The sequence below is a fragment of the Selaginella moellendorffii genome, unplaced genomic scaffold (genome assembly GCF_000143415.4).
Source record: "Selaginella moellendorffii unplaced genomic scaffold, v1.0 SELMOscaffold_56, whole genome shotgun sequence".
Taxonomy (NCBI): Eukaryota; Viridiplantae; Streptophyta; class Lycopodiopsida; order Selaginellales; family Selaginellaceae; genus Selaginella; species Selaginella moellendorffii.
In genome coordinates, this window is record NW_003314317.1 from 1083978 (window position 1) to 1106114 (window position 22137).

The window sequence follows — 22137 nt, forward strand, 5'->3', positions numbered from 1 at the left end:
AAGATATAGATTTCTATCGCTGTTCAACCTCTACATACCAAGATCCATAAGAAAAGAATCCAAACATTCATACCACTGACGGGAAGCCTGCTTAAGGCCATAAAGAGCCTTGCGAAGCTTGTAGACGAGTTTGGAGCACCGTGATCCAAAAAACTCAAAGCCTGGGGGTTGCCGCATAAATATCTCCTCCTTCAAGTTCCCATTAAGGAAGGCTGTTTTTACATCCATGTGATGTGCGCACAAACCAAACTCCGCTGAAAAAGCCAGAAGCGTTCTGATACTTGTCTGCTTCACAATTGGTGAGAACGTCTCATCAAAATCCACTCTAGGAACTTGTGAATATTCTTGAGCAACAAGTCTTTCTTTGTAATGCTGTACCAATCCATCAGGATTTCTGTGAAGCTTGAACACCCAGCGTGATCCAACAACTTCACGTCCTTTAGGAGCTTCCACCAAGTCATAAGTCTAGTTCTCATCAAGAGAATTCAACTCATCTTGCATTGCTGAAATCCACTTATCTGCATCAGGAGCTTGAATCGCCTGCTCAAAGTTGACTGGTTCAAAAGCTATTTCTATTGCTGCAAAAGACCATTGCTTGGGATGAGGTGCTCTGCTTGATCGTCCAGATGATGTCCGCCCACAGTTCTCCACATTGAATGGTAGATCACGTGTGAGCCTGTCAACTTCTCCAGTTTGTGCATGATGAGCAGCATCACCCTGTTCTTCAGGAAGAAAAGATCCAAAGACTGGTGTTGGATGATGATCTGCTAAAGGAGATGAGGGATAGATGATTGTCAGATCATTGTCATCTTCATCATCGTCTTCAACACCATCCCAACTCCATTCTTCCGGCATCCAGTTCATGTTTTGATCTGAGCTTCCTTCTTCTTGAACACGATCTTTATAGAGTGTTCCTTCATCAAAACGAACGTCAGTGCTTACAAAAATTTGATGATTACCAGGCTGGTACAGGCGATATCCTTTTGAATTGGAATCGTATCCAACAAGAAAGGCCAGATTGCTTCTGCTCTCCAATTTGCCGAGACGCTCATCCACCCTTTTTGCAAAGCTTAAACAACCAAAACACCTGAGATGCACCACCGATTGTCTTTGACCAGTCCAAAGCTCTTCTGGGATCTTGTTGGGATTGCGAGAATGAGGGAGAAGGTTTTGAACATGCACAGCTGATCCAACTGCTTCAGCCCAGAGGAATTTTGGTAGTCCTGATTCTTGAAGGAAGCATCAAACTGCGTTCATGATTGTCCTATTCTTGCGCTCAGAGACTCCATTCTGTTGAGGGGTATGAGAGCAAGAGTGCTGATGAAAAATTCCTTGTTCAGCACAGAACTACTGAAAGGACTTGTTGACGTATTCCCCTCCTGAATCAGTATGTAAACAACCAACCCTTTGACCAGTTTTCACTTCAGCTTTTGCTACGAATTGCTTGAATTTGCTGAAGACTTCATCTTTGTGACGAAGAAAGAAGACGTCCATGTGCCTGGAGAAATCATCTGTAAATGTCACAAAATACTTCATGCCATTCTGAGCAAATAGTCGCATGGGTCCACAAACATCTGAGTGAATGAGCTTCAAGGGATGAGTGCTTCTGATCACAGCAAGTTTGAAAGTACGACGGGTTTGCTTGCCAAGAATGCAAGTGTGACATTTTGCTGAACTTTGAAGAACGTGGTCGTTGAAGCCATCCACAAGCTCCTGCTTCTGCATACGCCTGATGAGAGGGGGATTGGCATGTGCAAGTCGAGAATGCCAGAGAGAACTATCTGCAGTCATGCATATCTCAGGAGCATTCGATTTTTCTCCAAAAGCTATCTCCTTCTCAAACAAGTTACCACATCTGGGAAAATGCAGTAATGGACGGCCATTTGCAAGAACTTGACATTGATGTTTGGAAAAATTCACATCCAGACCTTCATCTGTAAGCCTGGCTACAGAAACCAGATTCTTCACTACCTTTGGAACATACCACGCATTCTTCAAGAGCAGAGACTTTCTTCCCAGTGGAACTCGCACATCCCCAGTTGCGCGAACAGGTAAAATGCTTCCATCTCCCACACGAATGCACTTCCCTTTTGCAGTACGCAACTGCACAAAGTTCGACCCGCTTTGCATCAGGTGTCTCTCTGAACCTGAATCAATGGTCAGTTTTTCAGAAACATTTGGAACTGCTACCTCAGATGATGCTGCAAGTTCCTGTGTTTCCCCTTCCTGAGCATTTGCTGCGAGCCCTATGTTCATGCGCTGCAGCCAAGCTGCAACTGGGCAATCCTTGGAGTAGTGTCCTGGCATCCCACAGGTCCAGCATTCCTGTTTGTTCTTGCCCAGAAAACAATCTTGAACTGCTACTTCTTTACCAGAATTCCCTGAATTCTGCTGCTGCTGCGGATTTCCCCTAAACCCACGACCTCTGCCTCGTCCTCCTCTTCCACGGCCTCCTCTGCCTTGATGATTTCCAGCCCATAGAGCTGAATCAGTCCCTGATTGATTGATTGATGCAGAAGCATTTGATGTAGACTGTGAGATCAAAATATGGGAAGGGCTCTGATCAAAGTCCACAATCAAACCTTTCGCAGCCAGCTCCGAGCTTAAATTTTGCTCAGCTTGTTCAAAGTTGAGCGACATCATGCGAACAATAGGGACGAAAGAACTAAAAGACGAATCTTGCATGGCCTCGCAAAGTGCCAGAACTTTCTTGCTTTCGTTGAACGCTGCTGGACTGCCTTCAAGCTCCATCCACAGATCTTGCATCTTGGCGAGGAACTCTTCAAAGTTCTCACCTGGATGAAAACGGGTCTCACGAATGCAAGTCTTGACCATGTTGATCTTGGAGAGGGAAAGAACAGCATACTTGTTGTGGAGATGAGCCCAGATCTCACAAGCACACTTATGATGCAAACGCATCATAAGGGCATCTGCAAGCTTAGAAAGAATCAATCCTTTTGCTCGAGATTCCTTCTTCTCCAGTGCAGCTTGTTCCCCTGGATCAAGCTGTTGTCGAGCTGCTGCAACAGAGGCACGAATTGCCTCTTCATCCACGACTTCTCCTTCCACCGAAGTTGAAGCTCCCAACACAGCAGGGGCTTGCTGCGTACGAGCATCTGCAGCGATTGTCAGTGGTGAAACGATTTCCCAGAGTTCTTCCATCTGCAGCACGCGCATCATTTTCTCGGACCAGGTGTTGAACCCTCTCCTCCCATCAAAGGCAGTGACTCCCTGAAGCAAGATCAATCCAACTTTGCTGCAGCTCATGATGTGAGGCACAAAGAAAGGAGAAGAAAGAGTTCAGAAACTGAGCTCCGATACCAAGAAAGAAAAGCGGAGCAAGAACAATGGATTTCACTTCGACACACCCATTGATTCATATATGGCTGTATATATATACAACTTCAACCAAATCGGAAATCACCAGAGATCTAATCATGATTCGGACTGTTTGTCGTGTTCATCATTATTCCTACATAATACTTGGTTTGCTTATTCATATTACTTCTCAGTTATTAATCATATTGATCAATTTAAAATTTATAGTTATGAACATGTTTATAATTTGGATTAATCTTAAACATTAGAATAAACTAAAATATACTAAGAAGTATTTAGGAATTTTATAAATTATAAATATATAATTAATCTAAATGAATAAAAACTATACAAAATAACTACCATAAAGGATGAATCCTATCTCCAAAGTGTCTTTTTCTTCCACGGATGACCCCACTTGCAATTTGTCGATCAAACACAGTGCAAAGATTAGATTGAACTTAACATTGGTACACAAATCAAACCTTTGCAATCAAAATTGATTTTTTCCTTCTCTCTCTCTCTCTCTACCAAAACTAGACCTACATTTTACTGTAGTTAACATATGATTATTGGCTCACTTCATTAGGGCTGATATTAAAGATGCCCTTCATGTTGCAAGGTTCAAATAAAAAATTACACTTTTTAAGAAAGGTAGAAAAATATTTTAACTATAAAAAAAAGTCAATTAATTAATTTTGATGATAGATCAATTTAGGATAAAAACATTAACATTTCTGTATGATTATTCTTATAGCATGGTAATATTATAATTATAGTACTACAATAAAAAACATAATAAACTTTTTCATCCAAATTTGTTAATTATTATAAAGCCCCACATTTAAATTACCATTAAACACATAAAACTCTACCACCAAATTCAATTATTTATTACCCTTCTATAGCAATAAATATATGCATTATATATTACAATATATGCAAATTTATTTTTTTGTTTAAGTTGCATGCAAAACAATTATACACACAATCACTTTTCAATTGCGATATAAAAAATTGAAACATGATTATTTGTATAATTGTTTTTATTATAGGATATGCTATGGGGCATGACACCTTAGATTATCATGCAAGACCATATCAAACAACATGAAGTCACTACAAATTTAGTGGGGCTTTTTTTTATTTTATTTTTATGTTATTGAGTGTAAATTTATGATTTTCTAACTATGATTAATCTCTCTCCTCCTTTGTGCATTATGTCATTCGCCTTTCATTTTGCATGGCTATGCTTTATTTTCTGTAGCTTGGAGGCATTTTCAATTGTAGCATGCATTAATGTAAACACAATGCTTTGATCACTTTTGCAAGTGCTTTTCATTTATCATAACTTATTTGTAACATAACACTTTAATTTATATAGTGATTGATTCTTGTAAAGGCAAGTATGATCAATTAAAGCGTAGAAGTGAATGCAAAGTTTTTCTTTGAATACTTAAAGTGTTAAATGCAATAGTTTTTCTGTGAGCAAGTGGATTTTATTGTAGCTACAATAAAACATTAGTTCCATTGACTTCTTACATTCTTAATCACACACACACACACACACACACACACATATTTATAGTGATTTGTTGCACTTGGGCATGTTGGTTTAAGGTATTTGGTGTAGTTTTATTATAAATTTTATTATTTTTACTGATATATAAATTGATATGAGTTTTGGTAAGAAAGAAAGTGAAACTGATATATTTTATATAGTAGTTTTACTTCATGGTTTTTCTTACTAGTTTGTTTGATATGTAGTTTATAACAGTTATTTTATATAGTAGTTCATAGTTTATCTACTAGTTTCACATATAGTTTGATATATTGCTTATATGCTAGGTTATTTCAGTTTTGTAGGTTCCCTAGATACGTCTCACCATCTCAGCCAATAAGCGCTGCATACGAGCCTGCAGCTTCTCATTAGGCAGGTGACTGCAAACAGACACGTCAGTGGAGAAGCAAAGAAATATTTCATTTTCTTACCTTAGTTCTTCCTCCACTTCAGGAGCCCCACTCACACGGCCTTGCAACTTGATGAAGGCTTTCCGTCTCCAAAATGCTCTTCTGGCATCGTTAGGCCGCCATGATGGAACTCCAGCTATTCGCGTCCGGAGTCTCATTTCTTTATGGAGGCCATGCTAAGAGTCGTCGTTGGTGATAAAGTTCCCAGTTGGTAAGGGGTACCACTAAAAAAAACAAAGTACAAGATTGAATTGCGCAAAATTAAATTGACCATACCTTTTCAGCGATATAGAAGTCCCCCACAAGGTATTTGTTCGTGGGATATCGCTTGGGATGATAATCATTCCAAAGTTCCAGTTCTGCGATTCCATCGTCAAGGGACTTGATCAAATCCGATTCGCTCTTGGGCTCTACTCCTTTCTCCTCGCAATGTTCTGCAAAATACTGATGAAGAACAAGGTTTCAGGCACAGCCTCATCATGTACCGGTATAGCGAAGATACGAGGCTAGCGAGATTGTGTTTTCGGAGACTTCCACGAGGCCATGCACGTCTAGAACACCATACGTGTAAGAGGAGCCACCAAAGATAGGAAGGTAAACTGGGTCGTAGTGGCCATGGGCAATGTTGTGCCGAACTTCGACTCGGCCATACCCAACATTCTGTGAGCATAGAAACCAAAATAAGCAAAAGAAATGAGAAAAATGGAAGCCTGCACCTGAAAGACTGCTTGGTCGGATTCATTTGCCTTACACTCAGCGATGAAGGGGCACAGCTCGGCCTTCAGTTGGCCCTTCTTCCTCTTGGATAGCTTTGGATCTTTGAAAACGCAAGGCTTGTGTGTCCTGAACTTGATGTCCGTCCTCGCGTGCTCCGGCAAACCAAGCTCATCCTCGTTCGCCTCGGTAACTCCTTCCCTCTCAGATCCCGTAGAAAAGCTGGAACTATCCTGTAACAGTCATATACTTCCTGTCATCTCTCATTACATGCAAGCATACGTACCATGATGCCAATCTCCACAGCAAAGCCTTGGAGAGCGTCGTCGTCAAGCTGCTGCAAGTGCTGGACCGTTTGCAGCCCATTCATGTCACCACGCATTCGGAGCCTTTCCTTAAGATCTCGAAGCTCCGTTTCGGAGGGGGTGGACATCCAGTAGAACATCTCAACAAGGGCGAGATGCCACGGCCGCATGTTCCCCTCGGTTCTCTGCTTGGCGTAGACGCTAGCATCACAAGGCCCTCAGTTAGCATCAAACAAGTCCAGGAGCAAAAGGGTTCTCTCGGACAACGAACCTTTCCACCACTGCGAGGCGCTCCCACAGGAGGCTTACGACGGTATCCATCGTGTCTTTGGCTATCAAGCCGCCAAAGAATTTGTTCTTTGTGCCCAGTGCTTGCAGCGAGCCCTCCGTCTCCCAGATCGTGACAAAGGGCTCCACTGCCCGCAACACCCCAATGTGGTACGAGCTTTCTGGCACATCGAATGGATTTCCTTTCCTTCCCTTACCAGTATCGGCGCTGCGCTTGCGCTTCCCCGCCATTAGGGTAAACGATAGTTCTTAAAATTTACATATGCCGTGATCGGACGGTCGGTTATGCATGTTTACCTTTTGGGTGAGTAAATAACTTTTGCTTAGCTAGAATATTCGACAAATATTGCTGGGAAACAACTCAAGGTACCTATCTCATTTGAAGAACCTGGTTTTGCCTGCTCGATTTTCAGGCTAAGCAGCAGCAATGTCCGAGCAGACTCTCATCGACCAATAGCTGAGCTCAATGATAAAGATTGATTCCAGGAGATGGATATATTCTTTTTTTCGCCTCCCAATAGCCCTCTTCCTCCATTTTCTCGTTCTTCGAATCCTCTCCTACCGCAAGCCCCTGGCGGCGCCGGAGAACGCATCGATGCTGCCAGAGATGTTCCCGAGCAATCTGCTAATATAAAAAAAGCTTGAAGCGGAGAAGAGAAACAAAAAAAAGAGAAATATTACCTCTTGCGACGCTGGAGAACGAAATCCTCAGCTGTGCCTCGCAGAAGTTGTATTGTCTCGCCACGAATGGGCCAGCCTCGATCCCCTGGCGGTGTTTGTATGGAACCACTCTTTCTTCTTGAAGATACAAGGAATGCAGCCGCCACAGGGATCACAAGCAGCAAGGAGAGCCATAACCTCACCTGATAGCTTCTTGCAGTGTTTCGGACCAAACGAGGACTTCTGTAACTTTTTCCGTTTCGGCAATTTCTCAAAAGAAATCCCGACTTATGTTACTCATCAAATGAGAATCTGGAACACGCCAAATGTCTTTTGACAGCATAAGAAACGTTGACATCACCTCGAGCGAGCTATTTAATCTGCATTTTCCAGTTATTGACACGTCTGTAAATCCACAAAATTATAAGATCGATCATAAGCAGCGTAGCTTAGCTTCAAAGCAAGTGCTTTCGGAACCAAGCTATAAAGTCTTCGTGAGCCTCCTCTGCGTTCTTCACGGCGTTTTCGCTATTCACATCGTAGCGGACAGTCCAGCCATGAGCAGTTCCTGGGAAAACCTTGACAAAGTGATCCTGCGGAGGCAAGGGATTGTCAGATGAACAAAGGAAAAGAACAAGAAAACGAGTGGAAGGAGAAAACTTTACCTGGTTTCCATGCTCGAGGTGTTTCTTAAATTCATTCACCATATCTACTGGCGTTACATGATCGGTTTCAGCGGCGAGGATCGCCAGTGGTGCCTTGCACGCTGCATAGAAAATTTCTCTCACTTCTTAGCATTTAGCAAGGAGAAACAGCGGAAACTTGGCCAACCTTTTATATCGTCTATAGTAACCATCGAAGGGTGGCACATCACAAGTGCATTGCAGGTGGTTTCCTTGGAAGCAAGGATTACAACCTTGGCTGCAAGAAAAAAAAAAGAGAGTAAAAAAACGCGTTCTTTCTCTGGGACGAAAGAACAATGAAGAAGATTACCTCCCCAGCAAAATCCGGATAAGCCTATAGAAGTTATGCCTTTGGACTGAAGCACAGACACAAGCTTCTTGCAGTCTTCCAGTGGTTTGAGCTGGATCAAAAACAGAAAATCAATCGACAAATCGAAAAGAGAGAAGCAAAAAGCTTTACGTGGGGTTTATGGCCTTGAATCCATGTTTGAACCGGCCCGGAAGCATCGGGATCGAAGAAATCCCCGTACAAAAGATCAGGAGCCACGGCAACAAATCCAGCAGCCGCGACTTTGTCAGCGAGCTTCCTGAGAGCAAGGGAAGGAGAAATCAAGAGCAAAATGAGAATGCCGCCATATACCTGAACAGTGGAGCCTTCCATCCTGATTGCCGGAAAGAAAATTTAGTCCTAGGAATCAAAGCTAGGGATGGAAATTACCAAAGACATCGGAGACCAGAATGACTGCGGCAGTGGAGGACGCCGGGTGATTGACATAGACATCGATTCCCCCCCAGGATTCTTCGCCGCCAACGGACGAATGCGTCGCTGGAGGAGCCGGAACGCAGCACTCGGGGCCAGCCATAGCCAAATATTTTGCTCCAAAATAAAAAACCTCGTGAGCAATTTAAACTCCTATGAATGAAGCAAAGGTTAAACCTTGACCGTTCTAGAAAATTCTATTATCTTCTACTAGCACATCCCTCGAAAGCCTGCAATCGCCTTGATCTTCCAGGAAATTTTTCGTGATGTTCCAAACATTTCATGATCTTGTACTAGCACACTTTTGGCTTTGCGCCATGACTTCCCAAAAATTTTCTACAGTGAAGTGGGAATCACAAGAAAAAATTGGTGTCCGATCTGCTGGAATCGAACCAGCGGCCTAAGGATTTCTGGAGCGCACTACAGTCCTCCGCTCTACCAACTGAGCTAAGATCGGATGCTTGAACAAGGCTCTGACAAGAAGAAAGTTGTCAGTGCTCGAATATGCAATGCCTATAGAGGAGTGATCAAATTGTAAGCAACCACTCTCCGATCTGCCGGAATCGAACCAGCGACCTAAGGATGTCTGACCAGACACTACAGTCCTCCGCTCTACCAACTGAGCTAAGATCGGCTTGGAAAAAAACTCCCATTTAAGATTAATTAAGCGGAAGGGTCCCCTTGAAAAATATCATTCGAGCCTATCCGAAGCGATAAAGCGAAGAAATATCTCTACCCGTAGAGTTCTCTTTTTCTAGCTATCGCTTCTACCTAGCTGACTGGCAGGTGGATAGATCCAGGATTTGAAGAGCTAGGGTTCTTTGGCGCGTGGGATCGAGAAGCGATGAAGCCTAGCCGGAGCGATGAGATCCAGTCCCCCGAGGCCGAGCAGCGGCGTGCAAAGGAGGTCCAGGCGCACTTTGAATTGATAGCGCCCAAGCGCCCGATCAAGCCGGCGCGCAGCGAGCCTGGCAGCAATGCTGGAGGCGCCATAGCTGCTGCTGACGCTCCGGCGGATCAGCAGATTCCAGAGCACGCCAAGCTCTTGGATCTCGAGGCTCGGTCGGAGGTAGGGGATTGTTTGAAGATCGGGATTTCGCATGAGAGTGGCTGAAATTCTTTTTCTTCCAGCCTTTGAACACTCGTGGTGGGCTTGTTGGAGACGACAGCTACGCCGAGAACGAGTACTACAAGGATTTGATCGCGGCGGAGAATGGGCAGCATCACACGGTCAGTCAGTCCTTCGCTACTGCCAATTTTCTTCTTTCTTGTGCGTGATTGATGGATCCATGAATTCTATGTTGGCAATTCTTCCACAGACTGGAACTGGATTCATTGATGCGGGGGCTGCTCAAGGCTCCTCCTCATTCCAGCTTGTGGATGATTATGGCAACGCTCCATTTTCATCCAATTCTGTCAAATCCAACCCCGCAACCAACGATTGGGTGCCTGCTCCGGTAAGAAATTCGCGAATACCAGGCCTCGATTCTCACTGATTGGGATCAAACACTGCCAGGGACTGGCACCATCGACCAAACCACGACGACGAAGCAATTAAAAACACAAATCAAAGAAGACGCAAAGAGAAGATAAGATTGTTTATTCTATTGAAAGCAAAGGAACACAAATAAAACAAAGCAAGTGAATCTTTGTCATAATCGTCACCCGCCGCCTGTGAGAATCGAACCCACGACCACGTGGTTAAAAGCCACGCGCTCTACCTGCTGAGCTAAGACTGATAATCCGGAATGCGATATTTGGAAGCTCAAGTACGCAGCGGGCTTGAATGAGCAATACGAAACCAACATATAAATAGATTGATTGATCAAACATGATCCAAACACAATAGATAATAGCAAGAACCACAAAAGATAATAGGAAGATCTCTCTCTCTCAGACACACACACACCCTCATACACGCAAAAGAAAGAAACAAACAGCAGCAAGCACACATATATTACCTGGGAGGCCAGCGCTCTCTCAACACGGACCTTGGTGCAAATCGAACTTCCCAGCGGCAGAATAAAAAGTCCGATCCTCTTCCTTTGGCTGACCTCACCAGTAGAGCAGCAAGACTTAAGACTTAGACCATACGATAGATACGCAGACCAAACCGTTGAAAACCCCCCATCTTCTTCTCCTTCGCAAGATTCTCCATCGTCCTTTCCCTCGGCTGGAGCTTCCAAACTTCTTCCAAAAGGAAGAACTTTGATCGATCGAGCTCGAGCGCGAGCGCGAGCTTAGCAGCAGATCATGTTGGGGTAGACGAAGGCATCCAGGCGGGGGCTGAAGGCGAATCCCTGCATGAATCCCTGCGCCGGGTGCTCAATCTCGCCCAGGAACGGGCAGCGCGGCAGCCATCGCCAGAGCTTCTCGTAGAAGTCATACATGAGCACCTCGGAGCACTCCTGGATGGTGAGGAGGATGTAGTTGCCATGGCCGATGCAGTAGAAGGCCCGCTCGCAGGAGATCCGCATGAACTCCTCGTACAGCGCCTGCGGCATCCTCTCCAGCTCGATCCACACGCTCTTGGGGTGCTGCAGCCCCCAGATCCGGATGCTCTTGGGGACGTTGAGCCTGTTCTTCTCCACCGCCGCCACCATCACCAATCGCCCGCGGCACTCGACGAGATTGGGCGTGCGCAGGAAGCGCCGCATTGGCGCCTGGATCTTGTTCCACGTCCCGGACTCCACGTCGTAGGCCAGCACTCCAAACGGGCTGTAGTTCATGCAGTAGAAGCAGCCGTTCGCGAAGGTGGTCTTGGCGGACTCGAGGTTGCACAGCCGGGGGAGCGCTCCCGCCATCCTCCAGCACTGAATGCTCGAGTCGAACACCTCGCTGCTCAGGTTCTTCACCGCGAATGGCGAGATGAGATCGTCGCCGGCGACGAGAAGCTTGTAGCCGCGAGTGTGGCGATCCACGACGAGGCCCACGGTGGGGACGAATCGCTCCTTGAGCGTGAGCGGGAGCTGGATGCAAGCGCGAGTGAGAGGATTGCACATCACGACCGTCTTGTAGCCGGCCATCTCGGACATACAACAGAGGAGGCCCTGCGAGGACGAGACCACGGCGATCTGCGATGGGAGGAAGCCCAGCGGCAGCAAATGCCAGGATCGCTCTCCGGGATCGAAGAGGAAGCCCTGCGACCACACCCCGGGCCTGAAGAGGAGGAAGCAGTGCCTCGAGGGGGCAACGCGCGAGCTCAATTCAAGAAAGCTGTCGGAAAAGAGGAGCGAGTACCAGCGCTTGCAAACCACGCGGAGCCGGAAGAAGCTGGGCAGTGGGAGCATCGCCAGGACCCTGTCCACGAGCTTCTCCGGGAGCTGGCTCCATAGCCGCTCCTCCAGGAGAGCTTGGTGATGGTGGTAGTGATGATGGGCGAAGACAGTACCACCACCACTATCGCCATCGCCGCCACCACCGGTGATCTTGTTCTTGGCATTCGAGCTGGATTGGATCAGGAGCTCGTGCTGGTGGTGGTGATGGTGGTGGTGATGCTCGTCGTCATTGCTGGTGGTGGAGCTCCCGATGATTTGCTGGGGATCGAATCGGAAGCTAGTGGCCCCTGACACGACGAGCCCGGCATGATCAAGCGCGACGTGGTACCCGCTTCCACCGTCGAGAAGAATGTGGTGATGAGAGATCGTATGCGATACCTGCGTTCCTCCTCCGCCGGTGCCGCCTCCTCCGCCTCCTCCGCCTCCTCCTTCCATCAGCTGGAGCCGCTGCGCAGCGGCCATCATCCTTTCTCTCCCTCGTCACACTCACACCCACACACACACACACACTCGCAAATCCTCTAAATCTCTCGCTCGCGCCTCACATTCTCAATGCTCGGCTCTACTCAAGAGGAGGAAAAGACGATCGACGATCTGGAGAAAAGACTTGCGAGCCAAGCGAGAAGCGAATCGAAAAGAAGAAAGCGTGAGGGGAAAGAGGAACACTTGCGCTGCTCCAGATAACGCCTCTCGCTGCTGGCGCTCTGTGCTGTGCCGCTGCGCTGCCGCTCTACTGCCTAAGAAACTGAGCCCAAAATTCGTAACCATCATTAGCGAAAAAGAGAAGAAATTTTGTTCGAGCCCAACGCCAGGCCTCCCTCTCAGCCCAGGCAGCTAAGTAGAGAAGGGCATAAAGTGGGGACTAGCAATTTGGTAATCGCCGAGGGAGATACGATTAGGGTACCCTCTTGCTCATCAGATTTATGACGCGCTGCACGGATTCGAGACGCGCTGTTGTACTGCATTGTACTGCCGCCACACCGCGCGTCCCCCGCTGCATTCGCTTTGAACTAAGCGAAAGCCCTAACTAAACCCTAAGTAGCAGCCCAGATCTTCTCGATTTTTAAATTTTTTTTAAATGATGCAATCCGAAATGAATACTCCTACTGGGTCCTTTTCTTTTTTCCATTCTTTTCTTTCGCCTGCGCTGATCACCACCTCCACTTCTTTCTCTTTCTCTCTGCCACCCCCCACCACTGTCGTCTTGCGCAAGAACCCTAAAACTCGATGATGGAGAGATGTTGCGCGCTGGTTCGATTCCGCAAGGGGCACAAGCGTTGCAGCTATTTTATTGCGATCACGCGTGGGTTGCGCCGAGTGCTGCATTCCCGCACCTCCATTCTTCCATCAGCCGGGAAAAATCGCCGGAGAAGATTGATGTTATGCATTCTTTCACGTTTTTGAGCTTGTTACGACTGATTGGCAGGCTTGATCCTTCCATGGCTCGATTACTAGGCAAATTCTTTAGTTTTCCATTTGCGAAACTTGTTTTGGCGATGTGTCGTTGTGGTTCCCGATCTTTCCCACGGGGATTCTTTTGATAATGATGCTCATTCGAACATGGCTGCCAAATCACCAACCTGATGTAGAAATTTCTTTTTTCTTGATTACAAGTATTATCTACCACGTACGGAATTTGCATATAAAAGTTCCGTGCATTGTTCGATCGGACAAGATTTCTTTCAGGCGAAACCAATCGAAGGCTCAGAAAAACTTGTTCATGTTTTGCATTCCAAGCAAATCACTTAGGAGGTGATCTTCAATTCCACCACGTCTCGAAAACTTTGTGTCTTTTACAGCGAAGGTTGCGATTCCTTCGGAAAAGAATCTCGATGCAACGCACCTTGTAAATAATGATTAACATTCGTTGCTAAATTAATCAACTTTCTAACAGCATGCGCAGTACCAGCAGGAGACGCCGAGACCGACCACATGAAAGCCCCAGAGATTCTTCACGAGTTTAACAAACATTTCGTGTGTGTGATCTTTGCAAGTCAAGTATACATCGATAAAATACCACAACCAACGGATGAATTAGCACTTTTTTCCCGGAACTCCTCATGGCTGGGCTGTCTGCTACGTAGGACCGCTTGCTGCGTCAAAAAAAACTTCCAGTTCGATCTTTTCTCAACGACCGATCTTAGCTCAGTTGGTAGAGCGGAGGACTGTAGTGCACAACAGGTATCCTTAGGTCGCTGGTTCGATTCCGGCAGATCGGAGCATTTTTACATCTTTTTCTTTGATTAATGTGTTTTATTGGAGTATTTTTTTCTTTTATTTACTTTAATTCTAACACTTTAATTAAAGAGGTTTTTTTATCTCAAATCAATAATGACCGATCTTAGCTCAGTTTGTAGAGTGGAGGGCTGTAGTGCTCTTCAGATATCCTTAGGTCGCTGGTTCGATTCCGGCAGATCGGATCTTTTCCTGTTATCACTTTAATTAATCTTAGAGTATTTTTTCCTTTTGTCACTTAATTAAAGAAGTTTTTATCTCAATAATGACCGGCCTTAGCTCAGTTGGTAGAGCTCAGACAGCGTCAGGTGGCTGGTTCGATTCCGGCAGATCGGAGAGTTTATTTTATTGTTTCCGTCCTTCGGACAAGAAATCGAAGGAAAAAGAAAGAATTTGGCGGGGACAGGAGTTCGAAACCCTGGAGCGTCGGGATCGTGACTCGCGAAGGTACTTAGTTTTGTGCTCGGCTCGGCGGTGTCAGAGAGGAGGGAGAAGCGTGTCTCAATGAATGCGCCATTCATTCATGTTCTCTGCGCTCCATCCAGCGCCACTGAATTCCACAGCCGCTGCCGCATTGATTGCCGCGCGGCCGAGGAGAAAATGCTGCCCTGGCTATGGCGCCACGAGCCAGATTAGCTGCGGCCGAGCAAAGAATGGATTCCTTCCAGCAGCGCCCGGCGATTCCTCCGTGAGCTCATCCTTTTCTCGCCCCTAAACCCACGGATCAGGTTCGCGATTCGCAGTTTGATCGATATTCTTGACCAAATCTCAGGTTTGTTTGCGTGGCAGCTGTGAGGAATCGCACCGTCGACCTAACTTTCGGCCAGGACACAAGCACGAAAAAATTCCTTGGCATCACTTCTTTTTTGCCTCTCTCGCTTTCACGGAAAGTGGAGTCTTGCCAGCCTTTTGTGGAGGTGCGTATTTTTTTCTCTCTTTTTTTCTTGTTTCTTAGATTTCTAGCTCGGCCGATTGGCTTACAGATGATCACAGGTTTGGTGGGTCTCGCTGGTTGGTCTGTTGGTTTGATTTGATATGGACCGGATTGTCGTTGTTAGCTTGTTTTTCGATTTCTTTTCTTCGTTCAAGTCTCTGCGGTCGTGCTTGTCGATGTCTTACATCAATGGTGCATTAACTGGAATGCACCCAGCTGCACCAGTGGCAGCTGCTGCTTTTCTTTTGTTGTGATGCATCTATCGGTCTCAGGTTTGCTGCTGTTTGATGGATTCTTGAGAAGTCGAAGAAGTGGTTGAGTGATCACTTCCAAAGGACTTCGCCTTGTGCGCTTTTGTCTGAGCTCCTTTCTGGCGATTTTGGCAGGGAGAGCCTTGAGAATACGCGGGGAGGGTGCCAGTCGATGGGGATTTCTATTGCCGAGGGTGCAATGTAGCTAGATTTGAGTCCGAAGAGCAGAGAAGATGCAGCTGTCCGAGGTTTGGAAGCAAATTGGAAGCGTGGAGACTGCCGCTACTCAAAGTGAGTGGTAGATCTCAGCTCTTGGATAAGCTATATAATGGTCTTCTTGTTTCGTGCTTCTTCCAGGCATGTCCGAGGAAGTAGCTAAAGTTCTCGGGCATCACAGGCTGGGTAGTTTCCTCATGCAAGGGCATGACTACGATCTCTCAGAGTCTTTTAGAAGCAGGACAGTTCCGGAGGAAATGATACGAGATGGAAATTGCAAGCAGGATGTCGATGATGAGCCAGTCAAAGAGCAGCCGCATGCCACAGTGTCGTACCTTCAATTGTTCAGCTTTGCGGACTATCTCGATTATGTGCTTATCTTCCTGGGTACCGTCGGTGCCTCGGTCCACGGAGCAGCTATTCCCGGGTTCTTCGTCTTCTTTGGGAAAATGATCGATGAGTTCGGCAAGGATTATAACAATCCACACAAGATGGGGCACGAAGTTAGCAAGGTAAGCTCTCGCATTGTTTTCTTGGTTTGTCTAACGCTTCCGTGCTTTAGTATTCTCTTTATTTCGTCTACTTGGGCTTGGTGATCCTGGTCGCAGCTTGGCTTGGTAAACGTCTGCTTTTGTCAACTGGACGACACTTACGTGACAGTTTTCCATGTGCAGAGGTGTCCTGTTGGACTTACACTGGCGAAAGGCAATCGTCACGCATGCGAACTCACTATTTAAAAGCAATGTTGAGTCAAGATGTCGGTTTCTTCGACACCGATGCCACCACCGGTGAAATTGTTATTGGGATATCTAGTGACACGGCACTTGTGCAAGAGGCAATCGGTCCCAAGGTTTGTGTCTCCAAGTTAAAGCTCTGCTTGAAACTACGTAAAGATGTGGTGTGCAGGCTGGAAACTACGTGCATTACATGGCGAGGTTTTTTGCCGGTTTCGCGGTGGGATTTACGTCTGTATGGCAGCTTACGCTATTGACTTTAGCCGTCGTTCCTGCAATTGCTGTTGCCGGAGGAGCTTATGCATACACAATGGTCGGGCTAACCACCAAAAATCAAAAGGCTTACGCCAGAGCGGGGGAGATTGCAGAAGAGGTATTTTATCTTGTCCATTTTACTCTTTTACTTACCTGTTTTGTTCTTACAACAGACTATTTCTCAAGTTCGAACTGTTTACTCGTTCGTTGGCGAAGAAAAGGCTCAGGAGTCGTACTCAAGGGCCCTAGAAACAACCTTAAAACTCGGGAAGAGCGGTGGATTGGCCAAAGGACTTGGACTTGGAGCAACCTATGGCCTCACCTTCGGTTCTTGGGCACTACTACTTTGGTATGCAGGAGTTTTAGTCAGGCACGGTACAACAAATGGTGGCGAAGCGTTTACGACCATACTTAATGTTGTTATCAGCAGCCTGTAAGTATCTGTTTTCGTGCATCTCTACCGCAACTTACCTGGTTTTGTTTTAACCAGTTCCTTGGGAAATGCAGCTCCGAATCTCGGCGCTTTTGCCAAAGGCAAAGCTGCCGGATATAATATACTGGAGATGATCAAACGAAAACCAGCAATCAATCCAAACACTTCGGACGGCAAGACAATCTCAAATGTGCAAGGAAACATTGAGTTCGTGGACATACATTTTAGCTATCCGTCGAGACCAGACGTAACCATTTTCCAGAAGTTATGCCTGAAGATCCCCCAGGGAAAGACAGTGGCGATAGTCGGTGGCAGTGGTTCCGGTAAAAGCACGGTGATAGCGTTGATCGAGCGATTCTACGATCCTATGTCTGGTAAAACTTGAGTCGTCCGTTTTGACGTTTTCTAAATCATTTGGATTCGTTGCAGGCATAATCTTGTTAGATTCTCACGACATCAAGACGTTGCAGCTCAAATGGCTACGGAGTCAAATTGGTCTTGTGAATCAAGAGCCGGCATTATTTGCAACCACTATTCGTGAAAACATTCTGCTAGGAAAGCCCGATGCAAGCGACGACGAAATCTTCGAAGCTGCTACTGTTGCTGGCGCTCATGCTTTCATCCAGCAACTGCCTGATGGCTACGAGACTCAGGTTTGTTAATGTCACCTATTTTTCTTGTGTATTAAGGAAGTTTCAGTGACCAGGTTGGTGAGAAGGGTGTGCAACTGTCTGGCGGACAGAAGCAAAGAGTTGCTATCACAAGGGCCATGGTGAAGAACCCTTCAATATTACTGCTGGACGAGGCTACCAGTGCGCTGGATGCAGCGTCTGAACAGTCGGTGCAAGAAGCTCTGGACACTCTTATGGTCGGAAGAACAACCGTCGTTGTTGCGCACCGGCTGTCTACAGTCCAGAATGCTGATATCATTGCCGTCGTACAGGGTGGGAAAATAGTCGAAACTGGTACTCACTCGGCGCTGATGGCAAAGGGAGAATCGGGAGCTTATTGTGAACTCGTGAGGCTGCAAGAAGCAGGGAAAGCAAAGACTCTAGATGGCCCTCCGAGCAAGCATTCCAGGTATGAGTTGTACTTCCTTTTTATATGGTTCCCAACATCCCTCTTGTAATGCAGGCTTTCTCGAGGATCTTCCATGTCTCAGTTCAGCTTTAGGCTACAGTCCGACGCCGAAAGTCAAAGCATTATTGGCATGGAAGAAGACCAACGTCTAAGTCTACCAAAGCCTTCTTTCAGGCGTCTCTTGAAGCTGAATGCTCGTGAATGGCCTCAGGGCGTTCTTGGTGCTTTTGGGGCCATACTCGCTGGAGTCGAGATGCCATTCTTCGCTTTCGGGTTGACACAGGTCCTAGTCACATACTACAATCCTGACAAGCATTACGTGAAGAAAGAAGTCGAAAAGTACGTGTTTTTTTTCACCGGTTTAACCATTCTTGCGGTTCTGGCCAACACACTTGAACACTACTTTTTTGGCTACATGGGAGAGTGCCTCACAATGCGAGTACGAAACATGATGTTTTCAGGTGAGCTGATGGGTTTGGTTTATACGAACTCTAATGTTCTCTTTTCCAGCTATACTTAAAAACGAACTAGGCTGGTTTGAGAAAGCAGACAATTACAGCAGCTTAGTTTCATCACAACTTGCTAGCGATGCAACTCTCGTCCGTGCTGCCGTTGGTGACAGGCTGTCCATACTGCTACAGAACTCCGCATTAATCCTCGGTGGATTTATAATCGCTTTTGTCCTTCAGTGGAAACTGACTTTGATAGTTCTTGCTCTCTTTCCACTTCTTATTAGTGCCCATGTCGGTGAGGTAAGGTTGTGATTCCTGTGTCGTCGATGTTTATTTTCCGTTTTGCAGCATTTGTTCATGAAAGGTTTCGGAGTAAACCTGAGCAAAGTCTACGCCCGTGCATCCGTGGTAGCTGGTGAAGCTGTTAGCAACATCAGGACTGTGGCAGCATTTTGTGGAGAGAGCAAGGTGTTGGAGCTTTTCAACCGGCAACTCGAGGGGATAAAAAAGAACTCCTTTGCTAGGGGACAAGTAGCAGGATTGGGATATGGGCTAGCGCAGTGCTGCTTATATAGTTCTTACGGGCTCGCACTCTGGTACGCGGCAAAGCTGATCAAGGATGGCGACTCTTCCTTTGGGCCTGTGATAAAGTGCTTCATCCTCCTCATTTTCACGGCGTTTGGAGTCGCTGAAACTCTGGCCTTGGCCCCGGACCTGATGCGAAGCTCTCGAGCAGTCGGTTCGGTTTTCGCAATCCTGGACAGGAAAACAGAGATCGATCCGGACGAGCCCGACTCAGAAATCATCACGCACATTCGCGGTGATATAGAATTCAAGCGCGTCAACTTCAGCTATCCTTCTCGCCCCGACGTGACAATCTTCTACGACCTCAACCTCAAAGTCCGCGCTGGAAGTAGCCTCGCACTTGTTGGAGCAAGCGGCTCCGGAAAGAGCTCCGTCGTCGCACTGATCCAGAGATTCTACGACCCTTCGGCAGGCAAAGTATTGATCGACGGGATGGACATCCGGAGGATCAACCTCAAGTCGCTGCGGCTTCACATCGGGCTGGTCCAGCAGGAGCCTGCGCTGTTTGCGACGAGCATCTACGAGAACGTCGCATACGGGAGAGATGGAGCAACGGAGTCGGAGGTGGTGGAGGCTGCCAAGGCTGGAAACGCTCACAGCTTCATCAGCAGCCTCCCGGATGGATACCAGACTCAGGTTGGCGAAAGAGGGACGCAGCTTTCTGGAGGACAGAAGCAGCGAGTAGCGATTGCTCGCGCGGTGCTCAAGAACCCGGCCATTCTTCTGCTGGACGAGGCGACCAGTGCTCTGGACGCGCAGTCAGAAAAAGTGGTACAGGAGGCGCTGGACAGGCTGATGCGCGGCAGGACGACTGTTTTGGTAGCACACAGGCTATCGACGATACAGAACGCGGGCGTGATTGCGGTGGTAGAGGGTGGTCGAATCGTGGAGCAGGGAAGTCATAGGGAGCTCATGGCCAAGGGCGATGGTGCCTACGCGAGGCTGGTTAGGCTGCAACAAATGAAAGAAACGAGATGACTTATAATAAGTATATAATATTACAAAAATAAAACTGTGGCATCAACGAACGAGCATGTACAAAGTTGCAACTACACCAGGTTTCTGTATGGTTTGTTTAAGAATGGTTTGCTTTCTTGCATCTAGTAGTAAGAGTTTTGCAAGTTTCCCTCCACAACTTATAGGTGTTATTTTAGAAGCAATACTTAGTTGATCAGATCAATATACAAGAAGAACCTCTAAACTTTGTCTTGATCTTGCAGTAAATGAAATCTTTACTATTTATAAAGTGTTTCAAATGATAATTAGATAATATATTTGAAAAGCTTATATATATATATAAATATAAAATGTAGGTTGTACATAGAGCAGTCCAAGTTATGTAGTGGATTGTAAAGGAAAAAAAAAAAAAAAAACAACTTAAAATACAATCTATACAAGTTTAAATATAAAGGGAAAGTGTTGATGAATAAAAATGCACCTCCTTTTTTAATCGGTTAAAAGATATTTTAGGGTTAAGTGTCATTAGGCTTATTGGATGACTTCCCCGGAAGTTTAAACTCATGAGTTTACAATAATTGATTCCAAGTACTTAGAAAAGAAAAGAAAAATATGAAGACGAATATTACTTTTGCACTTTATTTAAAACAAATAATTTTAGAAGAAATTGGTTGCTATTTAGGAATTCAAACTGATGGTAATCTTGTGATATATAATGAAAATCACGAGAAAGTATGGTTATATGATATATATTGGAAAGAGAAATTTAAAGTAATGGCTTTATATAAAGAAACTATTATGAAACTTTTTTTTTTAGAAACCTAAAATTTTGACATATTTGTTAGGTTTATTTGTTTTTATGATGAATATTTATAATACTCTCTAATTTTTATAATTCTAAAAGATAGAAAATTAATAGAATATATTTACTAAGCACATATTGTTGAGCCAAATTCTTTTGCTAAATATAAAAGTACAATAATGGAGATTTTTCTACAAAAATCAATATTTTCATTTTGTTGAATATATTTCTGAAATCATCTTAATATAATTACACATTTAAGGTGAAATGAGGAGTTTAGCTTTCACTGATCCATCTTATTGGAGTGAAAGTCTTTGGTTTAAACAAGATCTTAAAGGCTACACACATTAGAGTAGGCTTTTGATTGTTCTTGGCATAAAAACCTTATACAAATTCAAGAATTTATGAGATAATCTCTTACTACAATCTTTGACAAATCGTGAATTTGGGGCAATGACAATGTAGATGATACATCCCTCTTATTGCTCAAAGTGCATGGATATAACCACCCCCTAACCTATATGATGTTAATTGATTTTCTAAAGTATAGCATTCAAAGGCTTATTAGGAATAAGTGAAGAAAGAAGATAAGCTCAAGAAAGGGCATTAGTATCAACTATAGAATTCCTTAGTTAATGAACAACTTTAAAATTATATATTTGAATCTTTAGAGCATATTAAGTAGTACAACCAACCAAGTTCTTCTATAATCATCCTTTAACAATATCTGACAACAATGCAAGTATGCATGAAACTTCTTGAAACCCCAAATTACTGCTATACACTCTTCTATTGCAGAGTAGGTCACCTCCATTAATTATATAATGGGATGATGCTAATTAGGCATACTCGTGCTCTTTTGTATCAACACATCTCTAAAACCAACATTAATAACATCCATATGCAAGATGAAAGATCAAGTGTAATTAGGATACATTAAAATTGAAGGAGTCGTCAACACTTTTTTAAGATCCAAAATGCCTATATATAATCTTTAGATTAAACAAATGACAATGTTGATGACTTCAACAATGTATAAAAAACTAAAGAGACGACTCAAGAGATGATCTATTGGGGTTTAAATATAAAAAAAAAAAGTTTATGAATAAGAGTTTAAAGATTTTGGGATATTTGGGTTTTAATGTCCTTGAGTTTGAGTAATACTAAGCTAGATGACCTTTCGGGAAGTCCAAGTTTAGAAGCTCTAGCTAAAGTTAACTCAAGGG

General features: G+C 45.1%; 5 protein-coding genes and 5 non-coding genes across 10 annotated transcripts; 4 read left to right on the top strand and 6 right to left on the bottom strand.

Annotated features, from left to right (window-relative positions):
* Positions 1-5080: 5080 nt before the first annotated feature.
* On the bottom strand, positions 5081-7523 carry LOC112350944. The gene is made up of 8 exons (XM_024688004.1): positions 7278-7523; positions 6580-7218; positions 6290-6509; positions 6006-6236; positions 5775-5949; positions 5566-5723; positions 5311-5513; positions 5081-5259 (listed from the first exon to the last, which is right to left on the bottom strand). The coding sequence occupies exons 2-7, from the start codon at positions 6825-6827 to the stop codon at positions 5466-5468; spliced, it is 1080 nt and encodes a 359-aa protein (XP_024543772.1). The 5' UTR covers positions 6828-7218; positions 7278-7523; the 3' UTR covers positions 5081-5259; positions 5311-5465.
* Positions 7524-7613: 90 nt separating this feature from the next.
* Positions 7614-9167, bottom strand: LOC9654339 (endo-1,3;1,4-beta-D-glucanase). The gene is made up of 7 exons (XM_024688005.1): positions 8658-9167; positions 8580-8601; positions 8400-8526; positions 8250-8340; positions 8088-8177; positions 7922-8022; positions 7614-7849 (listed from the first exon to the last, which is right to left on the bottom strand). The coding sequence occupies exons 1-7, from the start codon at positions 8800-8802 to the stop codon at positions 7712-7714; spliced, it is 714 nt and encodes a 237-aa protein (XP_024543773.1). The 5' UTR covers positions 8803-9167; the 3' UTR covers positions 7614-7711.
* TRNAY-GUA lies at positions 9072-9156 on the bottom strand. Its single transcript is given in 2 exon segments — positions 9072-9107; positions 9120-9156. It is a non-coding gene; the product is annotated as a tRNA-Tyr (tRNA).
* An 80-nt stretch (positions 9168-9247) lies between the features above and the next one.
* On the bottom strand, positions 9248-9333 carry TRNAY-GUA. The gene is given in 2 exon segments: positions 9248-9283; positions 9297-9333. It is a non-coding gene; the product is annotated as a tRNA-Tyr (tRNA).
* Positions 9334-9431: 98 nt separating this feature from the next.
* Positions 9432-10357, top strand: LOC9654340. The gene is made up of 4 exons (XM_002983006.2): positions 9432-9768; positions 9831-9929; positions 10019-10156; positions 10216-10357. The coding sequence occupies exons 1-4, from the start codon at positions 9544-9546 to the stop codon at positions 10255-10257; spliced, it is 504 nt and encodes a 167-aa protein (XP_002983052.1). The 5' UTR covers positions 9432-9543; the 3' UTR covers positions 10258-10357.
* An 8-nt stretch (positions 10358-10365) lies between these two features.
* Positions 10366-10438, bottom strand: TRNAK-UUU. The gene has a single exon. It is a non-coding gene; the product is annotated as a tRNA-Lys (tRNA).
* A 501-nt stretch (positions 10439-10939) lies between these two features.
* Positions 10940-12439, bottom strand: LOC9654163 (protein UNUSUAL FLORAL ORGANS). The gene has a single exon (XM_024688048.1). It carries the CDS (start codon positions 12437-12439, stop codon positions 10940-10942), a length of 1500 nt encoding a protein of 499 aa, XP_024543816.1.
* A 1672-nt stretch (positions 12440-14111) lies between these two features.
* Positions 14112-14196, top strand: TRNAY-GUA. Its single transcript is given in 2 exon segments — positions 14112-14148; positions 14161-14196. It is a non-coding gene; the product is annotated as a tRNA-Tyr (tRNA).
* Positions 14197-14312: 116 nt separating this feature from the next.
* On the top strand, positions 14313-14397 carry TRNAY-GUA. Its single transcript is given in 2 exon segments — positions 14313-14349; positions 14362-14397. It is a non-coding gene; the product is annotated as a tRNA-Tyr (tRNA).
* Positions 14398-14626: 229 nt separating this feature from the next.
* On the top strand, positions 14627-20206 carry LOC9654341 (ABC transporter B family member 19). Its single transcript, XM_024688003.1, has 14 exons — positions 14627-14940; positions 15002-15129; positions 15196-15688; positions 15755-16125; positions 16176-16230; positions 16288-16463; positions 16520-16720; positions 16776-17035; positions 17093-17409; positions 17465-17688; positions 17742-18115; positions 18170-18576; positions 18626-18867; positions 18916-20206. The coding sequence occupies exons 3-14, from the start codon at positions 15631-15633 to the stop codon at positions 20128-20130; spliced, it is 3900 nt and encodes a 1299-aa protein (XP_024543771.1). The 5' UTR covers positions 14627-14940; positions 15002-15129; positions 15196-15630; the 3' UTR covers positions 20131-20206.
* Positions 20207-22137: the final 1931 nt, after the last annotated feature.